At 41.2% G+C, this 19,107-nt stretch overlaps 1 protein-coding gene and 1 long non-coding RNA gene across 9 annotated transcripts in view; one reads left to right on the plus strand and one right to left on the minus strand.

The window, feature by feature from the left end:
- Positions 1 to 19,107, plus strand: part of NDUFAF6 (NADH:ubiquinone oxidoreductase complex assembly factor 6) — a 185,057-nt gene that overhangs the window by 130,858 nt on the left and 35,092 nt on the right. The window contains exons 1-5 of one of the 8 annotated variants that reach the window (XM_055286813.2): positions 911 to 1,016; positions 7,864 to 7,880; positions 9,863 to 9,977; positions 11,597 to 11,719; positions 17,932 to 17,988. In XM_055286813.2, the coding sequence (XP_055142788.1) occupies positions 11,633 to 11,719; positions 17,932 to 17,988 (144 nt within the window). In that variant the 5' untranslated portion in view covers positions 911 to 1,016; positions 7,864 to 7,880; positions 9,863 to 9,977; positions 11,597 to 11,632. Of the gene's footprint in view, positions 1 to 797; positions 1,017 to 7,863; positions 7,968 to 9,862; positions 9,978 to 11,596; positions 11,720 to 12,725; positions 12,852 to 17,931; positions 17,989 to 19,107 lie in introns of those variants that run through there. The other 7 variants (XM_055286806.2, XM_055286807.2, XM_063643474.1 and 4 more) reach the window with 7 other exon arrangements.
- LOC134737235 (uncharacterized) lies at positions 2,404 to 18,618 on the minus strand. Its single transcript, XR_010121926.1, has 2 exons — positions 18,462 to 18,618; positions 2,404 to 2,855 (listed from the first exon to the last, which is right to left on the minus strand). It is a non-coding gene; the product is annotated as an uncharacterized lncRNA (long non-coding RNA).

Genomic DNA, 19,107 nt, shown 5'->3' on the forward strand with positions numbered 1-19,107 from the left:
GTCCAAATAAGATTGTGGAATAACACAGATATTTTGAATGTTTGGATCTTCTCTGACTACTTACTATTTATGTGAACTGAGGCACTTCAGCTTCTACAATTTTCAAGTGACAGCCATTGGAGTAAAGCAGGAAACAAAATAATGGCACTGCCCGTATGGAACCCAGAGGATAGTGGGAGAAAAAAGTCAGCAAGCAGGTGAGCTATAGGTAGTGATTGATAATGGCCTACTGTGTGGCTTCTCTCAGAGATGTGTGTGCTTTTCTGCTGGAGGTGTTAGGTGGCCAGTGGTTCCCAAACAGGGCGACATTTCCAGAGGTCTTTGGGGGTGTGTGGGCGTTTGGTGGTCACCAAGCCTGGGCATTCACCTATGGCAAACTTCCAGCAACGTGCGGGACAGCGCTATTGCGCCCAAAGTGCCAAGGGAGCCTGTTGAGAAACAGCGCAAGGTGTTCTGTCCTCATGGTGGATTTGGGGTATAGGGGCGGCGGGGCGTGATTTTGGCAGCTACTTCTTTCACCAGCAGCACCCATCACTTCTTGTAGGTGCTCTGAGGTCGCCTGTGGATGCACGTGGGGGAAGGGGAAGAGCCCAGAAGGGGTCGGATGGACTGGGGCGGGTGTTTCCTGGAAGAAAGGCCAAAGAGTCGCGGTGGCGGCCCAGATGCAGAGGACCACAGCGACACCTGGCTCTTCTTTGAGCGGCGTCCAGAGGCTGCCTTCCCGAGACTCAAAGGAGCGTAGGAGGACCTGCAGGGGCGTGGCAGGGGCGTAGCTGCGCGCCGACGGCGTGGGGTCGAAGGGCACGCAGTGCCGGCGTTATGGCGGCCTCCGCGCAAGGCTCTGCCTGGGGGCCGTTGCGGCTTGGCATCCCCGGCCTGTGCTGCCGCCGGCCGCCTCTGGGTCCGTACGCGCGCGTGCGGCGGCTGCCCGGGCCGGAGGTGTCTGGGCGGAGCGTGGCCGCGGCCAGCGGACCGGGCGCCTGGGGCACTGACCACTACTGCGTGGAGCTGCTGCGGTGAGCGAGCACGACCTTCCCTGGCGCGGCGGGAAGCGGGGTCCCGGGGTGGAAGCGGCTGCGCCTCGCGTCTGGCCTGACGTTTGAGCGAGCGGACCGGCGCCTTCCTCGTGCCCTTCTGGGTGTGCGTTCTAGTGGGCTCCGGGTGCGGGTGTGCGGAGGCAGCGGGCCCACAGGAACATTCACGTGGGTCACAAAATTATGGCAAAATTCCTTCGACTGCCCACGCTTGTCGCCTTATCTGAACCTTAATTTTAACCGAATTCAGCGTTTTTGCATGAATAACCTTTGTTATTCACAGAACGTCTATTAGTTTTAATGACAACGGTAGCCAACTTTGAGTTCTTTCTGTGTGCCTGGCATTATGCAAAGCAGATTACGAGTTAATTGGTCTTCATTACAAGTTGCGACGGACAAACGTAGACCTATCTTTTAAGGCTGTGAATTATAAAGCATTTAGAACAATTCCTGGCATATAGTAAGGGCACAGTGAGTGGAAGTCATTATTATCTCATTTAACAGACAAGGAAACGGGGTTTTATAGTGGTTAGAGAATTTGCCACAGGTTCACAAGAATAGCCTCATAAAGTCAGAGCCCTGAAGTGTTTTGTTTGTCGGGCGTAGCGCTGGGAAGGCCTGGCACTTGGGTGTCGCTCCTTAATCATTTGTGGAGGTGGGTTGGATCAGTCAGGTCACCTGGTTCATGCGGCAGGGGCCCCTGGGAATCCAGGCCTGACTGCTGAGACCAGTGGCTTAGCCCCTCTGCTCTTCTGCTGTGTCTCATTTGAAAGACTGGGGTAAGGTCTCGAAGTACTTGGTCTCAAGGACTTACCAAAAGTACTCGAATAACTAAACTACCTTGAAGTTGATTATGCAAGTAAAACCTTTTTTTTTTTTTAAATTCCATTTTAGAGAAAAGCAGCATAACACAACAAAATGCATACATTTCAGTGTTTTGTTTATAATCACTTTTAAAAATTGTGGGCCGGCCTCGGTGGCTAAACGCCTGTAGTCTCCGCACTTTAGGAGGCTGAGACCGGCGGATTGCTTGAGCCCAGGTGTCTGAGACCAGTCTGGCCAACATGGCGAAACCCCATCCCTACAAAAAAAAAAATAAAAAATTAGCTGGGTGTTGTGTCCCGCGCTTGTGGTCCCGGCTACTCCAGAGGCTGACGTGGGAGGATCGCTTCAGCCTGGGAGGTGGAGGTTGCAGTGAGCCAAGGTCGCTCCACTACACTCTAGCCTGGGCGACAGTCTCAAAAACAACAAAAACAAAAATTATTTATTTCCTACCTTATTTGTTGATTACTTGTGAGAGAAACAAGATAGCAATGGAAATCAGGCATTAAGAATTGTAAAAGCCAAAAAAAAAATTGTAAAAGCCAAATTGTGAAAAGATTGCATTATTTTTATGTATTTAAGTTGTTACATTTTGATGAGAAAAAGTTTAAGTTGCCAGAGTATACCACCCAATAGCCCCTAGTGTCATAACTTTGCAGAGATAATCACTCTTAAAAATTTCTTATCTATTCTTCCAGGGATAGTCTGTGGATTTACAAATATTTAAGGCTGGAGGGATGGCTTACACCTGTAATCTCAGCATTTTGGGAAGCCTAGGCAGAAGGGTTGCTTGAGACCAGGAGTTTGAGACCAGCCTGGGCAACATAGCGGGATGCTGTTGCTACAAAAAATAAAAAAATTAGCTGGGCTTGGTGGCACAGCCTGTGGTCCCAGCTACTGCGAGGCTGAGGCGGGAGGATCACTTCACTCCAGGAGGTTGAGGCTGCTATGAGCCGAGTTTGCTTCATTGCACTCCAGCCAGGGCAACAGAGCAAGACCCTGTTTCAAAACAAACAAAAATATTTAAGTACATTATTAGTTATTTTTTACTTCAGTAACATGCTAGTTTTTCTCAAGTATATATACTGTACTTACAAATGGTCAGGTACTTAAACTGTCCATGTTATTTGTGTGGAACGGGGGCTCTTGACTCTAGTGACTTATTTCAAATGCTGAATTTTGCAGGCAGACCTGATTTGAGAGTATTAATCCCAGCTCTATCACTTGGGAAGGTTACGTTAAGATTCCATTTTGGTGGGGCACCATGGCTCACTCCTGTAACCTTAGCCCTTTGGGAGGCCGAGGAGGGAGGATTGCTTGAGCCTAAGAGTTCCAGACCAGCCTGGGCAACATAGTGGGACCCCTTCCCTACAAAAAATAAATAAAATTAGCTGGGCATGGTGGTAAGCACATGTAGTCCCAGCTACTCGGGAGGCTGAGAGGGGAGGATCACTTGAACGTGGGAGGTTGAGGCTGCAGTGAGCCAAGATCTTGCCACTGCACTCCAGCCTGGGTGACAAAATGAGACCCTGTCTCAAAAAAAAAAAAAAAGGATTCAGTTTTTTCCTCATCTGTAAACGTTTACTCTTACCTTATAGCCTGGTGTCGTGAGGATTAAATGTGATGATATAGTAAAAAATGCTTAGCAGAGTTTAGACACATGACAAATATAAGTTTAAAAAATAAAAATGAAATAGAATTTCTGGCTTCTAATTGTCCATCAATAATCTCTGCAAGATTTGGCCTCTGAAATTGTGCAGGGTTGTTTTGGACGTGCATTTTATGCACAGCCTCTAAATAGCAGGAAAAATAGCAGGGCATAACTTCGGGTTCGCCATCCTGGGCTCTCCTAGCAATTTAGGTTCTTGGGAAAATCTCAAACCTAATTTACATGGGCTTCTCCGACTTTGGCTTTGAGGAGGATAAACACAGAGCCTCAGGCTGTAGTGAGAAGGTGAGGAGGTAGGTACTACTGGTGGTGTTGGAGTGCACTAATGTTCTTTACTTTCCTGCAATCTCACCAGGGAATCACTTCCTTTGTGCCTCAGTGGCACAGGTCCATGGTACTAACGCACAACAATCCTAATACCCCATGTGCTTGTTTCTCATATGTCTGTCTCTTTCAGCTCAGTCGAAGTCAGTACCCATCTTCAGTGTCTGGAACAGTGCCTGGCACATAGTAGGCACTGCATAAATGTTAGAATGAATGAGAGGTTATTGGCCCTATTGCCATATAAAGCTGTTATATATACATCCATAATATGGCATTTCTCATTATCTGAGACTGGATAATCTCAGGTAACTGGATCTTGGTTAGATGCTTAGGACATCCTTGTATATCCATAGTTCAATAATTCATATTTATAACGATGATCCTAAGTGATGAAGAAATGGCTAAATAATCAGTGAAGGGGATAATATAATCAGTGAAGGGGATAAAATAATCAGTGAAGGGGATAATATATATCAGTGAAGGGGATAATGTGGTGAAGGGGATAATATTGTTTAGAAAATTTCCATCCAAAATTAAAAAATAAATTTGTTAATAGGGCAAATCCTTGGTTGTGTGGAAGACTTTATTTTCCAAATGTTACTACAGTTCTGTTATGTCTTCATTTCATTTTTCATTTCCCTCTAAGAAGCTTGAAGTACTTCACATACTGCTTTTTTTTAGGAGATAACCTTGATAGATTATTAAGCTTCATTTGCAAATTGGGAAATAGACAGTAGTGATTGGTGTCATTTCTATTAATAGCCAGTTGGGTGATGGAAGTTAAGATTGTAGTTTGATTCCCATTCAGTGTTTTTCTCACTGTTTCATGTTAACTTCAAGTGTTTTAAACACTTCTGAAGTTTGGAGACTTTTTATGGTAAAATACAATTTAAAAATGTCAACTATAGAGCTGCTTTGCCTTCACTGTCCTTAGAAACTTTTGGGGAACCATTTTGTTCCCCAAAGGTGAAACTGCTTAGGGTAAGATCTTTTTAGCAGTACTCTTGAGATAGCAGGGTTACTGTTTGTGACCTCTTCTTTTGTTTTATGTGGCAACTGGGGGAGATTGTCAAGGGAATGGCTAGAAGCAGTTTAAGTTCTCTGTTAGGAACATGACAAAGTGTGAACAAGTTGGAAAGTGGGAGAAATCTGAATTTTAGTACCTAAACTCTGTGGGATGAGACCCAGGTTAGACTCATATTAAATATTGTTTTATAAGAAGGTTCCAATGTATTAAAGTAGGTAAGTACCTTATACTTAAGTCATCTTTCCTGGAGTGAATATGGTAAGGTCTATATGTTCATAACATTTTATTTTCAAGTAATTGTAAATTTACATAAAAATTACAGAAATAGTACACAGAGATCCAATATACTCTTTAGCAGATTCCCTCATTTTTAGCACTCTGAAACATTTAAGGATAAGATGCAGACATGATACTTCATTAACTGCCCTTAATACTTTGGTCTATATATCGTAAGTACGAGGATGCTTTCCCGTAGAATCACAGTACAGCCATCAAAATCAGGAAATTAAAATTGATCCAGTATTACCATTTAATCCACAGGCCCCATTCAAATTTTGCTGATTATCTTATTATGTCTTTCATACATCCAAAGTCATGTGCTACATTTAGTTATATCTCTCTAGTCTTCTCCAATCTGGAACAATTCCTCAAGTCTTATCTTTCATGAGCTTGATATTTTTTGAAGAGAATAGGCCAGTTACTTTGTAGAAATCTCCTTTGATTTGGGTTTTTAATATTTTCTCATGACATGCATTTTTGGCAGGAATATCACAGAAGGGACACTCAGCTTTTCTCTCCATATCATATCGGGAAGCACATGACATTGATTTGTCCTATTACTATGATGTTAACCTTTTATTACGTGGTTGAAAAGGTGACTTCCGGATTTTTTTTTGTAAATTTAAGTAAGAATGTTAATTATAAGCAAGAATGCATACTTCGTGGGGAGATACTTCAGTACTATGTAAGTATTCTTTTTCTATCAAACTTTTACCCCTTTAACATTTTCAGGCATTTATTGATGATTTTTATCTGAATCAGTTAATACTATGGTAGTTATCAAATGGTGATTTTTAAAAATTCCATCATGTCTTCTGAATTTAATAGTAGGCATCGTATTGGTTGTCAAGTTTTTCCTTCGCTTCCTATTTATTAATTTTTATTGGTACAGGCTCATGGAGTCCTGTTTCAAATTGTTACCATTATTTATTTATTTATTTATTTATTTATTTATTTTAGAGACAGGATCTCCTGTTACCCAGACTGGAGTGCAGTGGCAGGATCATAGCTCACTGTAACCTTGAACTCCTGGGCCCAAGTAATCCTCCCACCTCAGCTTCCTAAGTAGCTAGGACCACAGGCCCATGCCACCATGCCCAGCTAATTTTTTTATTTTTTAAGTTTTTTGTAAAGACAGTGTCTCACTGTGTTGTCCAGGCTGGTCTTGAACTCGTGACCTCAAGCCATCCTCCCTGCTCTGCCTCCCACAGTGCTAGATTATAGGCATGAGCCACCGGTGATGCCTGGCCCTGTCATTATTTTTTGATCCTGAAATTGCTATGGACTTGGCCAGTGAGAACTCTGTCAAGCCAGTTTCTGTGTTCTTTTGAGAAGTTTCCTCCATTCTTTAAACATTTCTTTACTTTTTGCTCAAGAAGATGTTTCAGACTTACCTTGTATTTTCTCTGCCCTAGGAATGGAGTCAGTTATTCCTTCCAGGAGCCTGTGTTAGTCTGTTTTGCATTGTTATAAAGGAATATCTGAGACTTGGTAATTTATAAAGAAAAGAGGTTTCTTTGACTCATGGTTCTGCAGGCTGTACAAGAAGCATGGCGCCAGTATCTGCTCAGCTTCTGGCAAGGCCTCAGGAAGCTTTTACTTGTGGCAGAAGATGAAGGGGAGCAGGCGTATCACATGGCAAGAGAGGAAGCAAAAGAGAGAAGGGAGGAGGTGCCAGGCTCTTTTAAACAACCAGCTCTAGTGTGAACTAATAAACTCACTTATCCCCAAGGGGATGGCACCAAGCCATTCATGAAGGATCCACCCCTGTGACCCAGATACTTCCCACTAGGCCTCACCTCCAACATTGTGGGGGTCACATTTCAACATGAGATTTGGAGGAGACAAATATCCAAATATCAGAGCCCTAGTTTCTTTCAGTGGAGAATGGTTTCAGAAACCAAGATCTGGGTGCTAGGGTGTTCACCAATACCGGGAATGTTGGGTGGGGGCTGGGGGTATTGTTACTTCTAGGCTCTTTCAGCAGGTGCTGCAAGGAAACGTATGTGTGCACACAGTCCTACATGAATTTCTATGTCTTATCTCTGCCTTTCTATATATCTGTCTGTATGTCTTAAAAACCATACATTCACCCCAATATTTGCTTGAACTATTTTAACTTGATTTGTACTTTTGAAGCTCATTTGAATTCTTACTAAAACAACAGTGATTCTGAAACAGTTAAAATTATAAGTACTACATAAGTCATAGTAATTGATAGAGATTAGGTGGCATTGGGATACATTTTTCATAATTTTTAAGGAATGGATATAAGAAATAAGACATGTCAGGCCTTTTCTGAACTGAAGCCTCACATTGTTGTTGTTTTTTTGAGATAGAGTCTTGCTCTGTCATCCAGGCTGGAGTGCAGTGGCGCAATCTGGGCTCACTGCAACCTCCACCTCCTGGGCTCAAGCAGTTCTCGGGCCTCAGCCACTCAAGTAGCTGGGATTAGAGGCACATGCCACCATGCCCGACTAATTTTTGTATTTTTAGTAGAGACAAGGTTTCACCATGGTGGCCAGGCTGGTCTCGAACTCCTGGCTTCAAGTGATCCGCCCGCCTTGGCCTCCCAAAGTGCTGGGATTACAGGCATGAGCCACCGTGCCCAACCTGAAGCCTTTTTGTTTTCAGTTAATTTTGTTCAGTATTTTTATGTGCAGCTTGGAAAGTGAAGACTAAGTGTCTTTTTTTTCTATCTGTTACAGGAAACGGGATTATGAAGGTTATTTATGCTCCCTGCTGCTCCCTGCAGAATCCCGAAGCTCTGTTTTTGCACTGAGGGCCTTTAATGTGGAACTGGCTCAGGCTGGTATTAAGATACCTTAAAATATTATTTGCAAAATGGTGATATAATGTATTTAATGCTGAACAATAAATATAGTTGTAATTTATATGTTAGATGTGTTCAAGGTCTCTACTAGTGATTTCTTTTCCCTGCTAACTGTTTAGGCTTAATAATTCAATGCCAAAAATAAAACTATCTAATGAACTTAATGGTTCTAGAAATGCCATTCTGGAATTTTTTATTTCTCTTCCTGAGGATATTATAAAACTGTGCCATTAACATTGCACATTTGTCTGTTAACTAAATAGGTTAGTCAGAGAATTACAGCTTATTCTTTCCAACAATTGCATAATTTACATGTATATAGCAGTTTTTCAAAGCACTTTTTAAATTGAGGTTTTAGCTCTAATGTTAGTAGGGAATGAAAGCAATTGTAGCAAACCAGGACCTTAGATCATACTAATTCACTTTAAGAGTTCTAAAGGAAGGAGAGATCCTCTTTTTTTCTTCTTTAGAATGGAAAGAATATGTACAAATACAAAATAAATTGGAATGGTGGATGGGGATGAGAGAGTGAAAACTGGAACAGCCTTAGTCTTCTCAGTAATAAATTGAGAGGTCAGATATTGGGAGTGAGGGAGCAGGAGAGGGTTCAGAGTCTTGAAGAGATTAGCAAATTTTGACACAGATTCTCAGGGAATATGGTAGGAAGTGAACAAGGAACAAATAAAACGATGTGAATATGGCACTGAGGCACAACTGAGATTCACAACTATGAGTCTGTAGAGAGTCTGATAGACTGGCTGTTTTTTCCTCTGGTATCTTCCTGGAAGTCATGGGTTATGATTTTTCACCTCATCCTTTTTCAAGTGTAAACTGTACATAAGCATGTTAAATGAGTCACAGTTTAGCCATAAATAGTTCCCACCTTAGTCTTTTTTATCCTTTTTAAATGATTAAAATTTAATTTTTTAATTTTTAATTTACAGACAGGTCACCCAGGCTGGAGTGCAGTGGCATGATCACAGCTTATTGTAACCTTGAACTCCTGGGCTTTAAGCGATCCTCCCACCTCAGCCTCCCAAGTAGCTGGAACTGTAGATGTGCCACTATGCCTGGCTAATTAAAAACAATTTTTTTTTAGAGACAGAGTCTTGCTATGTTGCCCAGGCTGGTCTCAAATTCCTGGCCTCAAGTGATTCTCCTGCCTCAGCCCCCCAAAGTGCTGAGATTACAGGCATAAGCCACTGCACCCAGTCAATACAATTTTATTTTTAATAAACCCCCAGAGTTCCTTCTGAATTGTGTCACTTTGTACTTCTTTGTATACTTTGTACATCTTGCTGCTGCTTCGCACATGGAGCCTTGTTTATTCACTCATTCAACAAGTGTTGATTGAATGCAGAGACTTTACATAGACTGTATTCAATGCTATACCCACATGACATAAAACAGGGTCTGCACTCAATGAACAAATCACTGTGTAATGTATCAGATGGAGACTAGTGCTATGGAGAGAAATAAAGCAGGATAAGGAGGCTGCGAAGGCTGGGTACACCAGGGGTTCCTATTTTATATAGGATGGTTAGGAGAAACCTCACGGAGAAGGTGGCATTGGAGCAGAGATCTGAAGGAGGTGAGGGAGTGAGCTGTACAGATATGTGGGCAAAGAGTATTCTAGGCAGAAGGAACAGCAAGTGCAGTCTCTAAGGTGCAATTGTGCCTGCTCAAAGAACAGAAGAAGGCAGGTGGTCCAGCGGAGCAGGGAGGGGCGCGTGGGAGGAGATTCAGTTAGGGGCATCTGGGTCAGAAAGGTAAGGTCTTGGAGACACCATTAAAATCACTTTGGCTGAGTGAGATGGGCAGCCACTGGAGGGTTCTGAGCAGAGAGACATCACCTCTTGGTTATATTTTGAAAGGATTACTCTTGCTGCTGTCTTGCTGTACTGTATGCCACTGGGATCTGAACACTAAACATTGCTAAGAAACCCACCCACCACCAGGATATTTGGAAGTAACTTCACATATGGAAAAGTAAGAGTAGTACAAACAATACTCATGACCCTGTCGTTAATATTTTGTCCCATTTGCATTATTCTGTCTACATATGTATATATACACATTTCTCTTTTTATGAATCATTTTAGAGTAACTTGACTATAACATGACCCTTATCCCTATAAACTTGAGTGTGTGTCTCATAAGAATAAGGATAATCTCTTACATAACCACAGTACGCTTACAAAAAAATAAACAACATTGATGCAGTACTTTTATTTGATCTACCATCTGATTTCCAGTTTTGTCAAATGACCCAGTAACGTCCTTTATGGCATTTTTTTCCCCTTCTGTATGGGATCTAATCTAGGATCATGTATTACATTTAGTTTTCTGTCTCTTTAGCCTCCTTTATTCTGGAACATTTCCATAGCCTTTCTTTGCGTTTTGTGACATTGACATATTTTAAGCAATACTATTCCTTTTAAGAATTAAAATGGTTCTCATTTGGGGTTTATTTTATTTTTCATCAGGATTATATTAAACTTATGGATTCCTAGCGTAATATTACCTAAGTGGTCTGTGTCCTCTTCAGAGTCACAAGGAGGCGTGAAATATCCATCTGACTCCCAGCAGTAACGTTAATTTTAGTCACTGAGTCAAGATGATAATATCTTTTCCCTTGCTAATAAGCAGCCTGTGAGGAGACCTTTTAAGACCATGTTCCTCATCAAAATTTACCTCCTAGATTTAGCTTGTGTTGGTGATTCTTGCCTGAACCTAAGAAGGCCATTCTTTTTTTTTTTTTTTTTTAGACGGAGTTTCACTCTTGTCGCCCAGGCTGGGGTGTAGTGGTGTGATCTTGGCTCACTGCAACCTCTGCCTCTCGGGTTCAAGTGATTCTCCTGCCTCAGCCTCCTGAGTAGCTGGGATTACAGGCACCCACCACCACACCCGGCTAATTTTTTGTATTTTTAGTAGAGACAGGGTTTCATCATGTTAACCAGGCTGGTCTTGAACTCCTGACCTCAGGTGATCCACCTGTGCCTTGGCCTCCCAAAGTGTAGGGTTTACAGATGTGAGTCACCGTGCCTGACCAGAAGGCCATTCTTAGTAGTGAGTGAGGGAGACAATCTAATAATCTTCTTTTTAAATAATCTTCTTTTGGCAGGGCGCAGTGGCTCTCGCTTGTAATCCCAGCACTTTGGGAGGCCGAGGCGGGCGGATCATGAGGTCAGGAGATCGAGACCACGGTGAAACCCTGTCTCTACTAAAAATACAAAAAATTAGCCGGGCATGGTGGCGGGCGCCTGTAGTCCCAGCGACTCGGAGAGGCTGAGGCAGGAGAATGGCGTGAACCCGGGAGGCGGAGCTTGCAGTGAGCCGAGATTGTGCCACTGCACTCCAGCCTGGGTGACAGAGCGAGACTCCGTCTCAAAAAAAAAAAAAAAAAGAATGAATGCATGAATTTATTTAAAAGTACATGCAGTAAAATTCTCTCTTTGTTGTGTTCTATAGGTTCCAAGAAATGTAGTCATTTACCACCATACTCATAATATAGAACAGTTACATTAACTAAAAAAATTCCCTCAAAAATACTGATTTTTTAGACAGTAGACAATGCATTTGCTAAAGTTTTTAAACCCTATTTATAGGTTAAAGACTCAGTCTCTGAGAAAACAATTGGACTGATGCGAATGCAGTTTTGGAAAAAAACTGTGGAAGATATATACTGTGACAATCCACCACATCAGCCTGTGGCCATTGAACTATGGAAGGTAAAAAAAAAAAAAATACCACTTTTAATTTGTATGAATATTATTCGAGTCTACTTTTTGATGGATATAATTTGGGTACTATTGATTATAGTGGAATCTATTCTGAAAATATTCTTAAGCTTATGTATTCAGAGCTGTTATAGTTTTGGCACAGAAATTTAAAATCACCCATTGGTAATTTAGACACGTCTTTTGTATATTTGTTTATTAAAGGAAAAAGGAAGAATTAGTCTCTATATAATAACTTGTATTTTCCACATTTCCATATTTGCCTGCAGAATTTAAATCCTACACATTTTGATGCAATAGCAAGTAAAATTTTCTGTTCTCTCTGCCTAGCAGCAGCTCCTTATACCAGTGTTTTAATCTAGGTTTTGGGCATACCAGTGTTTTAATCCAGGTTCTGGGCTGTAGAACATGTATTAATCTTTTGTGATGGGGGACTTGCTCTCAGTGTTGTCTAGATACAAATCTAAAACTGCCTTGTCTAGTTTGATAGAATTACCTATCCATTGTTGAGTTTTAGGTGTTAGAGAATGGAAACCTATGGGCTAGAGTATTATTTGTATAGCTAGATGTATATCATAAATGGTTTTATAGTAAAGCAGCTGTATGGATCCCTCACTCATAAGCAGCCACACATGGCTTGTATTGACTGGGTGCAGTGGCTTATGCCTATAATCCCATCGCTTTGGGGGCTGAGGCAGGAGAATCACTTGAGGCCAGGAATTTGAGACCAGCCTGGGCAACATAGCAAGACTCTGTCTCTAAAAAAAAATTGTTTTTAATTAGCCAGGCATAGTGGCACATCTACAGTTCCAGCTACTTGGGAGGCTGAAGTGGGAGGATCGCTTAAAGCCCAGGAGTTCTAAACTATGAGAGGAGGAAGGGAATTAGGTACCTTTCATCATTGATCTGTGTCCCTGTTGTAGTGCAATGATTGCCAAAAGAGGGTTTCTATAACAGGAGCCACCCACAGACCTGACAGTGGTACACCTCTTCTCAGGTCTGTGCACCAGCAGAGGCAGGCCCAGTTTCTGGGCCCCAGATTGACTTCACAGAGCCCCAGTAAAGATGGAAAACCAGACCCCCCCCCAACCGGGGATTGAGAAGAAAAAGTGGATGGGAAGCTGTGAGTATTAGATTAGTTCTTTACCTCTGTTCATCCCACTGCAAGAAGCTCAACCTAGGTGACTCACTAAAAAGTTTTCCTAAAATCCAGAAACCCTTTCTATTTATTATTTTACACATAAACCGGAGTATAGTGGAGGTGGAGGTTTATGTTAAGACTTGCATAAATGGTTCTGGCCTTTGTCGGGAAATAATGTGGAAGATTAGAGAGTCCTTTGATGCAAATTTATCTTTCCTTGGCTTCCCTTAAAAAACCAGAAGATACATCTGAATTACAGAATGTTTACATATTTGCCAATTTAGGATTGCTAAATTGTCCAATTTTAATAGCTGCTTAAAGTTTAATGGTTAATGTTGGCTGGCTTTCTGACGTGACCAGTGTTGAAGCTGAATGTGAATATTTAAAGATGCAGGTCATGTTCAGTGCAGTTGTCCTTGTTGCATGTTCTCTATCCTTCCCCATCCTGCTGGAGCATATGGGGCATATTGGGTATTTGAAGTGTTGGGTTCTTGAGGAGATTAAATAGAGGGAACAATGACTGTGTGTTATCCAGAGAGCACTTTTCTGCTGCACTGTTTCATTGGTATTTTTAGGATATAAGATACTTGAATATTTATGATTTCTTATCCATTCTATATGGGTTCCCCATTTCTCTGTGTATGAATTTTAGCTGCAGTTTGAATTTATGTTTATAACCAAGGTCTTTCTTCTATTTGGCTTCAGTTTCCAGAGTTCACACTTCATTCAGCAGATTTCCAGCTTCTTTAAAATATTTACTTTTTTACTTTGGTCTCTGATTTCCTTCTGAATCAGTGTTATATTTTATAATCAAGGATCTACAGCCATTATAGCTTCAGCCTTGAGTAAATAGGAGTTTGGCTTTTCATTTATTAAATATTTATTTAGTACTTTTTTATGTGCTAGGAATGGTGCTTGAAGGTTTACAAAATCAAGCATGCCCGTCGGCCCAGACGTGTGAAATAAAACAAGAGCAGGAGTCCGCAGTGACCAATTGGCTGATTCCTGGGATTTGGAAGAGAGGCCTATGGGGAGAGTCCTGCCATGTAGTAGTAGTAGTAGTGCCGAGAACACTTAGGAACTAACGCCTTTTTAGCTTCTATTAGATTCCTGCCAGGCAAAGTGGGCTCTGTTCTCCATACATACACCTTTGTCATATAATGCATTTTGATGAGCATGCTGGCCTTTACATTTAGTATCAGTGACATCTGAGAGTCTTAGTTGAAGTATAGCATATCCCTAGATTTTACATTTCACTACTATATTTATTTATTGTGAAAATATATTATGCTTAATGTTGACATGGCAGAAAAAAAAATTTTAAAAACTTACTTGGAAATAATTCCAAACTTTCAGAAAGGTTACGAAATTCAAAGCAGGACAAACACCTCTATACCCTTTACCCAGATTCATCAGGCTGGAGTGCAATGGTGCAAACATGGCTCACTGCAGCCTCAACCTCCTGGGCTCACGTGATCCTCTTGCCTCAGCCTCCTGAGTAGCTGGGACCACAGGCATGCGCCACCACACCTAGCTAATTAAAAAATTTTTTTTCTAGAGATGAGGTCTCACTGTGTTGCCTCTCCTGGCCTCCTGGTCATCCTCCCACCTTGGCCTCCCAAAGTGTTGAGATTACAGGTGTGAGCCACTGTGCCTGGCCCACTTATTGTTAATATTTTATCCCATTTGTTTAATCATTTTTCCTCACTCACATACTCAGTTTCTCGCTCTTCTCCTCTCCTCCTTCTCCTATTCCCCCATATGCGTATTCACATTGATAATTTTTTTGTGACAAATTTCATTTGATTGTAAGTTATATACATCATAATCCTAACGTAAAAAATTTAGTGAATATTTTCTTTCTTTCTTTTTTTTTTTTTGAGATAGGATCTCACTCTGTCGCCGAGACTGAAGTACAGTGGCACAGTCTTGGCTCACTGCAGCTTTGATCTCCCAGGCCCGGGTAGCTGGGGCTACAGGCACATGATACCACACCTGGCTGATGTTTTTTGAATTTTTAGTACAGATGAGGTCTCACTTTGTTGCCCAGGCTGGTTTTGAACTCTTGAGCTCGAGTGATCCACTCACCTTGGCCTCCCAAAGTGCTGAGATTACAGGCGTGAGCGAATTGTTTGATTCAGTCTTTACCATGCCTGGCCTCAGTAAATATTTTCTTTTTTTCTTTTTTGAGACGGAGCTTTGCTGTGTCACCAGACTGGAGTGCAGTGGTGTGATTTCAGCTCACTGCAACGTCTGCTTCCTGGGTTCAAGCAGTTCTCCTGCCTCAGCCTCCGGAGTAGCTGGGACTACAGGTGTGTGTCACAATGCCCAGCTAATTTTTGTATTTTTAGTAGAGACGGGGTTGTTGGCCAGGATGGTCTCCATCTCTTGACCTCGTGATCCGCCTGCCTCAGCCTCCCAAAGTGCTGGGATTACAGGTGTAAGCTACCACACCTGGCCTATTTTTTGTGTTGTTTTTTTTTTTTTTTTTTTTTTTTGAGACAGGGTGTTGCTCTGTTGCTCAGACTTCAGTGGAGTGTCGTGATCTCAGCTCACTGCAACTTTCACCTGCTGGGCTCAAGCCATTCTCCTACCTCAGCCTCCCAAGTAGCTGGGACTACAGGCACCCGCCACTATGCCTGGCTAATTTTTTTTTTTTTTGTAGAAATAGGTTTCATGGCCAGGCATGGTGGCTCACACCTGTAATGCCAGCACTTTGGGAGGCCGAGGCGGGTGGATCACGAGGTCAAGAGATTGAGACCATCCAAGCCAACATGGTGAAACCCCATCTCTACTAAAAATACAAAAATTAGCTGGGCGTGGTGGCGTGCACCTGTAGTCCCAGCTACTCAAGAGGCTGAGGCAGGAGAATCGCTTGAACCGGGGAGGTGGAGGTTGCAGTGAGCCAAGATTGAGCCATTGCACTCCAGCCTGGCGACAAAGCGAGACTCCGTCTCAAAAAAAAAAAGGGGGGGGGGTTTCACTGTGTTGCCCAGGCTGGTCTCAAACTCCTGAGCTCAAGCTATTCTCCCATCTTGTCTTCCCAAAGTGCTGGTATTAACAGGTATTAGCCACCGCCCCCGGCCTAATATTTTCTAAGAATAGTGATACATATAATCAGGACAGTTTTTTTTTATTTCTATTTTTTTTCCTCGAGATAGGATCTCGCTGTGTCGCCCAGGCTGGAGTGCAGTGTGGTGATCATAGCTCACTGCCACCTTGAATTCCTAGGCTTTATCCTCCTGCTTCAGCCTCCTGAGTAGCTGGAACTACAAGCACGTACCAGCACGCTCAGCTAATTTTTGAATGTTTTGTAGAGATGAGGTTGCTGTGTTGCCCAGGCTGGTCTTGAACTCCTGAACTCAAGTGATCCTCCTACCTTGGCCTCCCAAAGTGCTGGGATTATAGGCGTGAGTCACTGTGCCCAGCCAGAACAGTTACTGGCTTTAGTAAATTTAACTTTGATAGAACAGTTTTATCTAATTTTCCATTCATATTCCAATTTTGTCAGATGACCTAATAATGTCTACAGTATCATTTTTCCCTTCCAGTATAGGATCTGATCTTGGGTCATGTACTTAATTGTCATGTCTCTGTAGTTTGTTTTAATCTGGAACATTTCCCTAGCTTTTTTTTAGCCCTTTATGACATTTATATTTTTGAAGAGTATCCTCCCACCTCGTCTTTTTAAAACACTAATTTTGGATTTGTCTGATGTTTTGTCATGATTAGATTGAAGTTATGGATTCTTAGCTGGCAGCCATACTTCATAGGTGGTATGTCCTTCTCAGAGTATCACATGTACAGGCACACTTCGTCCACCTGTCCTTTATGGCACTGTTAATTTTTATTACTTGGTCACAATTTTGCCTGGTTTTCTCACTATATAATTCTGCTTGCAGTAATCAACAGTTTTTGAGGAGACACTTTAAGACTGCAAATATCCTGCTCCTCATCAAAATTTCTCCCTAAACTTAGTAGCTATTAATGGTTCTTGTCTGATTCAGTCTTTACTCGTATAGTTGCAAAATGATAACTTCTCAACTTCAGCACTCGGTCCACATTTACCAGTTGGCACTTAGTATTCTGCTATAAGAATGAGCTCTTATTTTCCTATATTTATTTGTTTATTAATTATTCGTGTAGACTTATGATTTCTTGTTTTTTACAGTTTATAATTCACTCATGTACAGATTTTGGTGTTCAGGTTGTCCCAGCTTTGGACAGTGGAAACTCCTTCACAGTGGCTGCTATGTCCTTGTGACACACTTCCATCATTTTTTGGAGCACTTTCTTATTTTCTGACACAATAAGATATTCTAGGATCCTCTTGAATCTCTCCCCTGCCTCACCTTTGGAATCACCCATTTCTTGAGGGCCCTGTTTCCTTTAAGGAGAATGGTAGTAGAGACAAGTGTCTGGGCACTAGGTGAGCTCTTTCCTACTGGAGTGTCTTTACTTGCTAAGGTAACAATTTACCATGTGGATTATTTTTGTTGGAGTTTTAGTTACTCTATTTTTCGAGGAGTGGTTATTTTTGCTAAATAGAATCTTTATCCTGTGGAAAAAGATTTGCGTGTAATGAGTAAGTATAGAAGTCAGGGTGGCTAGGCACAGTGGCTCATGCCTATAATCTCAGCACTTTGGGAGGTTGAGGCGGGAGGATAATTTGAACCCAGAAGTTCAAGACCAGCACATAGGGAGACCCTGTCTCTACAATTTAAAAAAATGAAAAAGTCAGGGTATATCACTTAATAGAGAAGTTCAGTACTTAATGCTTAATTCTGGTTTTGTTTTTGTTTGAAAGTGGAATTGTTAAATTATTAGTATAGGAAAAAAAGATAAGTTAGTAGAAAAGTATTAGAAATATAATCTTGTAAATGTTTTGAAATATTTTCTAGGGACATTTTCTTTTTCCCTGATACTTCTTTAACATAGCTGTCTATCTGGTGATGAGTTATTACAAATGTTCCCTTACTTTTGTATTTGGTTTGTTTATTTTCTTCAGATCTACAGAAGTCATTTCTAGTACTTTCTAAAAACTTCCAATACTCTTTTTTAGGCTGTTAAAAGACATAATCTGACGAAAAGATGGCTTATGAAAATCATCGATGAAAGAGTAAGTCGAAATTGTTTAAGTCTTAAGTTTTTTCTTCCTGTTTAATTCTTAAGCTAATTCTTCAAGAAGGAATTTTTTTGACTGTATATTAATATTTTGGAGGAAGGAAACTTTTAGAGAATTATGCCATTTTATTCATACTTTACCCTTGCATGCTACCCCCCATACCCTCACATTGAGACAGACAAGCACCCAGGCAGAGGCATGTGTATGCATAACCACACTCCACTATTTTGGTTTTTTCAAAAGGAAATTTTTCATACTTACATAAAAGTAGAGAGAATACTCTACATGTGTAGAGTATCTGGTGACATGTTAAAGAAAATCCCAGACATCTTATCATTTGATTTGTAAATGCATATGTATCTTATAAAGACAAAGACAAAAAACATAGCCATAATATGATTATCATACCTTAAAAATTACTAATTATTCCTTAATATCATCAAATACCTGACTAGTCATATACATACCTTTAAATATACCCCAGTACTTGGATCTGTTTCTAAGTAGTAGAGGGCATAAAGAAAGTCTGACAGTTCCAGTGAATGGAATCCTGTACTAAATTCTTAGAACTGAGTTCTAGGTCCAGCTAAGTCAGTGAATTGCTGTGTGACCTGGCCTAACATGTGTGACCTTTCTGATGCATTGTTAGGTCAGTGTTCCCCTTGGCCTGATATTAATTACATGCTGTTGTCATGGAAATATGCAAGTTTACTTAGTTTATTTAGATACAGTTTGCTAACTATAGGCTGTAGCAATAATAATAAGAAGCCAAAAAGATATATTAGCTAAGAAGACCTATTTTCAGGTGTCATCTTTTCTGTTTTACAAGGTAAAGAAAATTAGAGAACTCAAGACAGAGATACCATTTTAGTTTAATGAAAAATAACACTTGGGTTTTGAAGGGGGGGATATTTAAAAGTAAAGAACTGTGAACAAACATTGATCTACAGATTCAGTGCAATCCTTGTCAAAATTCCAGCTTTCTTTTTTGCAGAAATTGACAAACCAATCCTAAAATTCATATGGAAATGCAAGGGACCCAGAATAGCCAGAATAATCTTAACAAAGAAGAACAAAGTTAGAGGGCTCACATTTCCTAATTTCAGAACTTAA

This window comes from Symphalangus syndactylus, chromosome 7, assembly GCF_028878055.3.
Source record: "Symphalangus syndactylus isolate Jambi chromosome 7, NHGRI_mSymSyn1-v2.1_pri, whole genome shotgun sequence".
Classification (NCBI taxonomy): domain Eukaryota; kingdom Metazoa; phylum Chordata; class Mammalia; order Primates; family Hylobatidae; genus Symphalangus; species Symphalangus syndactylus.